General features: G+C 45.4%; 1 protein-coding gene across 1 annotated transcript in view; it reads right to left on the reverse strand.

Annotated features, from left to right (window-relative positions):
• efcab6 (EF-hand calcium binding domain 6) overlaps window positions 1-10,787 on the reverse strand; it is a 37,694-nt gene that overhangs the window by 16,102 nt on the left and 10,805 nt on the right. The window contains exons 5-11 of the mRNA XM_070434713.1: window positions 5,381-5,517; window positions 4,690-4,808; window positions 3,609-3,735; window positions 3,150-3,251; window positions 2,883-2,967; window positions 1,625-1,927; window positions 1,138-1,298 (exon numbers count right to left, since the gene is read on the reverse strand). Of these exons, the coding sequence (XP_070290814.1) occupies window positions 1,138-1,298; window positions 1,625-1,927; window positions 2,883-2,967; window positions 3,150-3,251; window positions 3,609-3,735; window positions 4,690-4,808; window positions 5,381-5,517 (1,034 nt within the window). The remainder of the gene's footprint in view (window positions 1-1,137; window positions 1,299-1,624; window positions 1,928-2,882; window positions 2,968-3,149; window positions 3,252-3,608; window positions 3,736-4,689; window positions 4,809-5,380; window positions 5,518-10,787) is intronic.

Here is a 10,787-nt window from a genome sequence, read left to right on the forward strand (position 1 = left end):
GTTGCTTATAGAAATAAATAAGCAAACACGTTTGGTGTTCGCCAAAGGGCATAAGGGAGACTCCCCAAACATATGGAAGAAGGTATTCTGGTCAGATGAGACTAAAATTGAGCTTTTTGGCCATCAAGGAAAACGCTATGTCTGGCGCAAACCCAACACCTCTCAACACCCCGAGAACACCATCCCCACAGTGAAGCATGGTGGTGGCAGCATCATGCTGTGGGGATGTTTTTCATCAACAGGGACTGGGAAACTGGTCAGAATTGAAGGAATGTTGGATGGTGCTAAATACAGGGAAATTCTTGAGGGAAACCTGTTTCAGTCTTCCAGAGATTTGAGACTGGGACGAAGGTTCACCTTCCAGCAGGACAATGACCCTAAGCATACTGCTAAAGCAACACTTGAGTGGTTTAAGGGGAAACATTTAAATGTCTTGGAATGGCCTAGTCAAAGCCTAGACCTCAATCCAATTGAGAATCTGCGGTATGACTTAAAGATTGGTGTACACCAGCGGAACCCATCCAACTTGAAGGAGCTGGAGCAGTTTTGCCTTGAAAAATGGGCAAAAATCCCTGTGGCTAGATATGCCAAGCTTATAGAGACATACCCCAAAAGACTTGCAGCTGTAATTGCTGCAAAAGGTGGCTCTACAAAGTATTGACTTTGGGGGGGTGAATAGTTATGCACACTCAAGTTTTCATTTTTTTTGTCTTATTTCTTGTTTGTTTCACAATAAAAAATATTTTGCATCTTGAAAGTGGTAGGCATGTTGTGTTAATCAAATGATACAAACCCACAAAAAAATATATTTTAATTCCAGTTTGTAATGCAACAAAATAGGAAAATTGCCAAGGGGGTGAATACTTTCGCAAGCCACTGTATAACCTCTATGTTCTGTAAGAATTAGAAGGTAATGAAGTGTGCTAACATTTTTACGAAGGATGTATAGATTTTTGTAGCACATTTTACTTTGTATTCTTCAAAATGTATGGAATTTCAATTAATAATAAAAATCAACCTATAGAGTCGTCTATTCACCAGTTCAAATTGTAATCAGTCGTTTTTATGTTTCATCATTTTTGGAGGATTGTTAAGTCTTGTTGAAGTGTGTGTCTACAAGAGGGATTGGTTGCTCACTTGTTGAAGTGTGTGTGTGAGAGGGGCAGGCCGTAACATTGTATGATCCTTCTCAGGTCTTCATGGTGAACAGAGCCTGTCTGTCGAGGGTCACAGTCCCCTAAAGCCTCCAGCATGGGACCTATCTGATCACTCAGCTTATCACGCAGCAAGCCCTTCACCTGCAGACACACACCACAATACACACTTCAATACACACCTCAATACACACATCAATACACACAACACAACAGAGAGGAACTGTATATGTCTATGTTTCATTACTCAATATACTAAAATGGGTGAAAACAGCCATTTTTTCTGTGCTATGTTGTGTTTTGCAGTTTATTTACGGTAGTCCATCTGTCTGCTGCCGTGGGTGCCTTTTCAATCCACTGTGGATAATGAGTCTCTTTCAACTCCCTCTGCTCCTCCTTAGTCAACAGACACACACATGAACATGTGCCAACACATCAACACACAAACACACACACTGAACTTCCTGTACCTGAGCCGCATCCTCCATGACCTCCTCTTTCCATCCTCCAGTAGGGGTGTGTAGTGTCTCCCTCCCCGGGGAAGAGTGCACCCTCCTGGGTTTGAGCAGCTCCAGGCTGGGCTGAGTGATGACCCCAGTATGCTCTGGGTCCAGCAGGATCAGGAGCTCTCTAACCTGGGCTGGGCTCAGACGGGGCCTGGGGGTGTGGGGCTCCCTGCGGCTGGACCAGGAGCTCTGGGGACCCCTCAGGTTATACTGTGGGACTTCCAAAGCCTGACGAAGGTCTGCCCTGGTGATCCTCCCTATCCTACCCTGTAGAGAGACATGACACGCCCTCTTTGAGCTCTCTTCCTCGGTTAGGATATAGGTGTAGGAGTTGCCTTTACATTTGTGCTTAAAGCCCCAGTTTTGAGTTGTGAAGTGTTTTTGTGTAAAATAGTTAGGAAACATTAGTTGCTCTACGTTGGTGTTGAAAAGTGATCTTCTGACATTCGCAGCCATAGGCTTGTGTAAAAGTGTTGTTTTACCATTAGCCAGCCGTCTGTTGCCCTTGTGTCATTATTAACAGTAGTAGCTTTATATTGGTTGGTGAATCACACATACACATTGTGCATCAGCGTACCTCATCCCAGCCTAACACAACTTCTCCCCAGAGTCTGTCTAAAACACATGCAGGCTGGCTTCCAACCTAACTGTCTGGAAAAGCAAATTATTGGCGGGAGGGGTGTGTGGACGCCATGTTTGATCTAGTACCTACAGAATTGATTATTAAAACAGTCGATGGGGGGGATGTTTTTCTTTCTTTAGTGCTATAAAAGGAGGAGTTTCTGGCAGATATGTTTTGATTTTATATCTGCATAGGCTTCACGCACGCTCAAACTTGGACACCAATGATTGCTTCGCGTATAGCTGTAGCCCATCAACATCAAACATCGCTGTGAATTAATCGAAGATATATTCTCCACCAAAGTCTAGTGTCACTATCACGTTTCATACGGCTGACGTGGACTGATTTGAGCATCTCGAGATAGAACTTGAGGCATGATGATGTTGATGTCGGACATGGTTGTCAAGTGAACATATGGTGACTGAGTGAGTAACTAGTGGCCATATGTAACTCCGTTCCTGGACATCAATAGCGGCATCTAACGGTCTGCCTATCTGTAATCTTCTGAAGTACTGTGTTCCCCTAAATCTTTTATACTGTGCTAGTTCTTACAGTTCTCCTGTCCCTTGTTCCACTCCTTCGTGAGGACTTGTCTCTTACCCTGTCCAACTGTTTAAAGGCTCTCTTCAGTATAGGGTAGAACTCTGTCAGAGAGCCCTCCTCTGCATTAGGTAGCTCAGGAACCCTATGAGAGAGGAGGGGGAGAGAGAGATTGGGAAAGACGGCGAGAGAGGGCGGTCGATAGTGAGTGAAAGGTGCATTGGAAGCCCAGAACCAGAGGTCATGAATTAGAGATATATAATAGAATAATATAATAGTTCCTTGTATAGAATTCAGATCAGGGAGTGGTAGTTAGAGATAACTGACCTGTCTGTTTGAGGAGTGGTGTAGTCCTCCTCTGTGACTGGACCCTGAAACTGACCCAGGAACTGTTTCCATTTCACAGGCCCTGTTGCTCTCACCCCAAAACTACAGCATGCGCACACACCACACAAACAAACAAACACACATTCATCTTGTTAACATTGAGACTCTGGATACAGAAATGTCAGAAAGCAGGGAAGGAAACAAAGGAAGTGGAAGTGCTCCCCTGCTAGACTCAGGCACCGCTCTTGGGGGATGGGGAGTGGAGTGGGAATTTGAAATAATCTCTCGTGGACAAACTACGTAAACACAATCGAGCATCTGACCAAATATTTTTCTGGGTTAACCGAGATAAAACGGGAAAGTGTTGTGAGCTGCTGATAAGAGTGACCAGCAGGGAATTGGTAACAGAAAGAGAGCATAGTAGTCAAGTTAACCGTGTCACTGGGTTCAGTTTCATACCGGCACGTCAGGCTCTGGAAGGTGCTGAGGCTCATGGGAAACAGGAAGCTGCTGAGGACGGCCCTCAGGTCTTCCTGGGACACCAGTCCAGAGAGGGTGACATCAAACGCTTGCAGTGCTCTCCACACTAGGGTACAGCTCACACACAACTAACAGACACACACACACACACACACACACACACACACATTACGTTGGGGAGCAGACACACAACACTAATGACAGGAAGTGAGTCAACGCTGTGGTTGCCGTGGGGATCACCCCCATATGATGTGCAGTACTACACTGCTGCTGCCTTCCCACAAATTAGTCATGATTAACACACTAACTCAGGAACAGATTTTTCTGGGCAAACATTTTAATGAGAAGTGTTCCCTCTGTCGCGACGCATACTAGCGCGCCACTTAGAGCCAATTCCCCCTCTCTGTCTCATCTAAGAGGATAACGCACGGAACAGGGCCAGATGGTGACATACAAACAAGAATAAAACGCACACAACTATGCACACATACACAAGCAGGAGCGTACAAACACATGCATGCACGCACACAAACGCAATCGCAGACACTTTCGTAGCTTAATAAACCAATCTGGATAGATGGTATCCTCCCAATCATATCATGTGATGCTTTCACTTTTCAACAGTGACCTTGATAAGATMTTTTAGCAGTTGGCCAAATGTTTAGCTAGTGGATAATCTCTGTTTTGCTATTTTCTCCACTGAGTTGGCCACAATACATTATCATGGTGCCTTCAAAGTTGACTATTCTACCTTTTTCAGGAAGAGCTTTTGCAGCTCGTCTTGAGTCAGGCCTTGGATATCTTGTGTATCTCCTGTTGCATTCTGGGACAAGGCTCTGTTCCTCAGTTTTATCTTGTCTGGAGGACTAATTTCTTGCCAGCCCAACGCTGTAAAACACACAATGTCATCAGTCATATCCAAGACAGATTAAAGTGTTCGGCTGTAGCTTAATGGTTGACACTCTGTGTATATTTGTCTGCAGGTCTGTGTGTCTCTAAACAGCTATTTGAGTGCCTTATGAACTGATTGTAGTCATTTGAGTTAAGACTCCTACGTTACCTAGCTTTGGAGGCTCCGGGACAAACTTCCTGTACTTGTTAGATTCCAGGCCCAGCTTCTCCAGGAACACTTTGTAGGACAYKGTTGCCATGTYGTTAGGGCTKTRGTGGGTCCACAGTCTGCAGTGGAGAGGAGATGAAATCATAGTCCGTTTTATTGGGAACGTAAACCGAAGATCAGAACGGGAAATGAGAGATAGAGGGGCAACACTGTGAGATACTGTATGTGCTGAAAATAAACAGAGCGAGAGAGAGAGAGAGAGAGGGTGAGGGAAAGATGGAGAGAGAGATAGTGTGTGTGAGAGAGAAAGAGAGTGGGACAGAGAGAAAGCGAGAGGAAGATTTTTTTTTTAAAGGAGAGACGGTGAGACAAAGTGAGAGAGAGCTTCCTGAGTACTGAAACCAATTAAAGCCATGTTAAATGAACCTGTCACACAGAATCCTCTAGAGCCACATCACTAAAAGCTGGGTGACGTTTCTGGAGTGGATTTGACTGCAGGGCCCAAMGTTTTAAAAGTMAATTAGCTCTCTCTCAATGAAAAGACAAAGGACTGACCACAAAGTTAGCATTAGTTATCATGTCCTATCCAAAAGATTACTTCTGACCGTAGGGAGTACTGGAAATAGTTGGATCCATCATCCATGGTGGGTGTGTGTGTGCATGCTTGTATGTATTGGACCCTCTCTCCCACCTCTGGTAGTCTCTCTGTGTTAAGGGAAAGCAGTAGTTCTCCAGTATCCTGCGCAGCTCGTGTTGCTGGATCTGTCCGTCTCGGTTGTAGTCGAACAGACGAAAAGCCCGGATTACATTCTTCAGGTTGCTCCCAATCTGCAGAGTTTCAAAACCAAGAAAACAACTCAGAAGTGTCTGTGTGAACTCCTAAACTCTGTCTGAAGCTCTCTGACTTTCATCTGCACAAGCAGTGGTATTGACGCCTCTGATTCTGAAGCCTTGCTCTGTTGATGCAGAGCAGAGTGTGTTCTGTTCCCCAAAGCACTGTGTTGGGGTGAGAGGGGAGGGTGTAAACACAAGTACTGCAGACTTCTGAGAGACAGAGACGGAGCAGAGGGGAAGGGGATGGATGTTAGAGGGATGAGGGCTGAGTCAGAGAGATTACTGTAGGTTTGGGTTTGGAGGCTAGATACAGACTGATTTAAGTCATAAGACTTATTTTGTGATTGTTAATGGGGGGTAGTTGGAGTGCTATTTTGGGGTAAATGGTTTCATGAGGGGTTAGGGCAGATAGCTGGGTTTGAGTTTGGGGTCCTTCTAGAGGGGTTACATTTCTGTTTGTAGGTAGTTGTAGGTTACAGGCGGTAAGTGGTAACATTTGTGGGTAGTTATGCAGGTGATAAGTACAGTATGCTGTACATCTATAGGTTGACTAGCCATAAAGTAAACAGTGTTTGGTTAGCTATAGGGAGTGTCCTTTAGAGCCACTGTGTGATCACTTGTTCCTCCATCTTTCCTCGTTCTCCTCCACACTTCAGCTCGTAGCTCGGGGGCACCACGTCAACCATGGAGGAACAGGAACAGATAGATCCTAAATATACCCCCTTGACTCTTGGGTAATCAGAGTTTTCTGTCGCCCAAAGAGTTCTCTGTCTAATTGCACTCTGATTAGCAGCGCTGCCAAACGTCTCCCTGAAAGACAAGCAGGGGAGCCTCCCTCTCCCCACTGGGCTAWCACACTGACATTGTCTATACGGCAGTGTGTCGCACATAATACTGTCCCTCCAAATGGAGAAGGTTAGACTGACAGAAAACAAGCTGATAGAACACCCTCAGGGTCGTATTCATTAGGCACCAAAMGGAAGAAAATGGACTGAAATAAGGAGGGACTAGCTGAACTTATCCAATAAAAAACACTTATTCGGTTTTCGTTGCGAAACGTTTTTAAAACGTTTTCCATTGGATTCCCTAACGAACACCACCCAAGTCACCTTAACTGACCTAAAATGCTAGCATCATATAGTACCCTTTAGCGTCTCATCATTTTGAGCATCATAATGAACAATACTGATTCAAGACTCGATTCCAAAGTTGTTTGAGTCCGTCTTTTGATTCTCTGCTCTCTGTTGTTAACTTCCGAAAAATCTCCTACTGTTTGTAGAATCTAACAACTTCGACAACYATGAAAGCTTTCAGACAAGCATACCAATTACCCCTTGCATTAGGACCAGCTTTCATTCTCTTCTGCTGGAGTCAGGGGAAAGGAAATGCTAGCTATACCGTCGTGTCGTGTTTAAAAAAAGATCAATTGAAAGGGAATTTATTAAAGACAGATATAAATAAGATCCCCCCATCTCTCCATCCCCTCTCCCAAACGAAGAGGATTCTGTGCTAATTAGAAATGTGTTAAAATCACAAAGGAGAAAGAGAGAGGAGAGCTTACACTATTAATGAGCAGAGACACGGGGATATCATCATCCAATCTCTAGCGCTATCTCTCTATCGCTATCTCTCTATCTCCTCTCTCTCCACACTACGGGCTACGGCTACTCCCCCTCTCCTCTCTCCGTTTATCTGTCTTTGTTTCTTCCTTTTCTATTCCCTCTCTCACTCGCTCGCTCTCGCTAACGTTTTGCTTTCTCTTTCTCTCTGCTTTTCTGTCTCTCTTTCTCTTGCTCCGTCTCTCTGTGTACCTTCCTCTCTCTGTCTTTCTCGCCTCCCTTGCTTCCATCATTTTCTTGCCCTCTCTCTACCATCCCTCTATCTCCATATCCTCTGTCTCCCTCCATCCCCTTCCCCCACTTCCATCCCATCCTCTCCCTCGCTCTCTCCCATCCCTTCCTCCCTTGTCTCCCATCCCTGTCCCAGCCAGTGCCAGTTCACCATTAGGCAGCTGTGTTTCAGGTTGGCATGGCTTGGGGCCTGGCATGGTGCCACTGTGAGCGCCCCTCGCCACCCGCCCGCCCGGCCGGCCCTGCGCTCGTTAATTAACGAAAGCTCTGTTGTTTTTGTTTACCAGCCTGTTATATGTTAATCCATCTTTGTGTGTGTGTGTGTGTGTGTGTGTGTCCTTGTGAGCTGGTTAGAATGAGATGGATAACACAGCCACAGATCTAGTCACTCAAAGGGGCATTTGGGGATGGGTTACAGACTGTGACTGGCTACATATCATCTCTCTCTGTCTGTCTGTCTCTCGATCTCTCACTCTTGATCTATCTCTCTCTCCTTGTCTCTTTCTCCCTTTTTTCTCAATTCCCTGTTTCCCTGCTTACTTTGTCTCTCCTCTGGTTATAGTATATTTTTATACATAAAAAGTATGAATATGTATTCACTCACTACTGTAAGTCACTCTGGATAAGAGCGTCTGCTAAATGACTAATGAAAATGTATATTTCTCTATCTCAAACTGACAAAGCCAGTGAAGCCACAGTAACTTGTCAATATTTACAGTGTCATAGGGTCAATTGTGTGGAGATGTGTGAGTGTGAGTCTAGGTCGGACTCTGAAGATGTCTTGTAAACAGTGTGTARTGACAGGCCTAAATAGTGTTCCCGCTCCTCTTTCTGTCAACCAGAACTCCTCCACGTGCAACCTTTCCTGTCACTATGAATTATGGGTAGGACACAAGCAGAGGGATGCGGGTGGCTCTCTGAAGAGAGGGATGAAAGAGGAGACGGAGGGAGAGAGTCAGAAAGAAATGAAGGGAGATGGATCACAAATAGAAGTTAAGAAGAGAAATCACAGTGACACAGAGAGGGGGGAGAGGGAGAGAGAGAGAGACTGAGACAGAGAGAGAGAGAGGGGGAGAGGGGAGAGGGAGGAAAATAAAGAGAAGAAAAGAGAGAGAGAGAGAAGAGTATATTCAGAGAGAAGAGTGCTGCTGCCTTTAACCTGTGCTGTCAGTTAGGGGGTAATTCTTTCTCTGGTCAGCAGCATGTCAGTGAGGTGGGGTACGGAGGGGGATGGAGGGGTACGGAGGGGGATGGAGGCGTACGGATGGGGGATAGAGGAGGATTAGGGAAAGTAGAGAAACTGAAACTCAAAGCATACACCTCTACTCAAGGTGACATAGCTAAACCTCTTTTGGACGCATTTGAAGTTAAGCATGAGGAAAGTTGGACTTACAACATTATTATTGATTGAATGAGAGGAAGGGAATGAATGAGAAATTCTGGAACAGCGAAGGACATAGAGAGCCTACATCGACAGCGAGATAAACACAGCGAGAGAACCCAATGACCCCAGAAAGCGAGAGAGTGTTCCTCATTCAAAGGTCCTTGGATGGTTACTCCAGAGGTTAGCTAATGTTCTCACTCTGCACTTCTCCAAGGAGGTGGAGGGGGGAAGTATCAGAGGAGGGAGGTAAGAGGGGGACTGCGGTCTACATGGAATATCGATAAGTGAGGCGCATGTGCAGGGTAAACAGCTGTGACTGGTACTTCATCATATGTGTGTGTGTATCACTCATTACCAGCCACAGCTGTTCCTCTGAGACTCACCATGCTCTGCAGAGACGACTCATCAGAGAGTGACCGGAGACACACACACACACACACCCACAGTCATATACACACACTCATATATGCACGCATGCACGCACACACACGCATGCACACACACACACTCACTCATATACACACTCACACACTCATAAACACACACACACACGTGTGACTGACCTGAGCTGTGATGTACACTCTTAGAAACCTAAAAGGGTTCTTCGGCAGTCCTTTGACGAACCCTTGTCGGTTCCAGGTAGAACCCTTTTGATTCAGGTCTCTCCAGAGATGTTCGAAAAAGTCTAGCCTCTGGCTGGGCCACTCAAGGACATTCAGAGACTTGTCCCGAAGCCACTCCTGCGTTGTCTTGACTGTGTGCTTAGGGTTGTTGTCCTGTTGGAAGGTGAACCTTTTCCCCAGTCTGAGGTCCTGAGCACTCTGGAGCAGGTTTTCATCAAGGATCTCTCTGTACTTTGCTCCGTTCATCTTTACCTCGATCCTGACTAATCTCCCAGTCTCTGCCGCTGAAAAACATCCCCACAGCATGATGCTGACACCACCATGCTTCACTGTAGGGATGGTGCCAGGTTTCCTCCAGAAGTGACTCTTGCCATTCAGACCAAAAAGTACAATCTAGGTTTCATCAGGCCAGAGAATATTGTTTCTCATGGTCTGAGAGTCTTTAGGTGCCTTCTGGCAAACTCCAAGCGGGCTGTGCCTTTTACTGAGGAGTGGCTTCCGTCTGGCCACTCTACCATAAAGGCCTGATTGGTGGAGTGCTGCAAAGATGGTTTTCCTTCTGGAAGGTTCTCCCATCTCCACAGAGGAACTATCAGAGTGACCATTGGGTTCTTGGTCACCTCCCTGACCAAGGCCCATCTCCCCCGATTGCTCAGTTTGGCCTTGCGGTCAGCTCTAGAAAGAGTTGGTGGTTCCAAACTTCTGTCATTTAAGAATGATGGAGGCCACTGTGTTCTTGGGGATCTTCAATGCTGCAGACATTTTTTGGTACCCTTCCTCAGATCTGTACCTCGACACAATCCTGTCTCGGAACTCTACGGACAATTCCTTCGACCTCATGGCTTGGTTTTTGCTCTGTCATGCACTGTCAACTGTGGGACCTTACATAGACAGGTGTGTGCCTTTCCAAATCATGTCCAATCAATTGAATTTACCACAGGTGGACACCATTCAAGTTGTAGAAACATCTCAAGGATAATCAAAGGAAACAGGATGCAGCTGTGCTCAAGTGTCTGAATACTTATGTAAATAAGGTATTTCTGTTTTTTATTTTTAATACATTTGCAAAGATTAAAAAAAAACAGTTTTCGCTTCGTTATGGGGTATTGTGTGTTGATTGCTGAGATCTTTAATTTAATCCATTTTAGAATAAGGCTGTAACGTAACAAAATGTGGGAAAAGTAAAGGGGTCTGAATACTTTCCGACGGCACTGTACATCACTACACAGCAGCTTGTCGTACAGCCCAACAGAACAGAACTGTGACAACCCCAACCTCTGAGGGCTTCATTTAACCACTGATTCCATTTAGTACAATCCTCTATTTCACATCACAATAAACAACCTAGTTAATATTTGGAACATATGCACTGCAAAATGCAAATACAGATTTTGTGTTTCTCCCTCC

Source organism: Salvelinus sp. IW2-2015, linkage group LG24, assembly GCF_002910315.2.
Source record: "Salvelinus sp. IW2-2015 linkage group LG24, ASM291031v2, whole genome shotgun sequence".
NCBI classification, from domain to species: Eukaryota; Metazoa; Chordata; class Actinopteri; order Salmoniformes; family Salmonidae; genus Salvelinus; species Salvelinus sp. IW2-2015.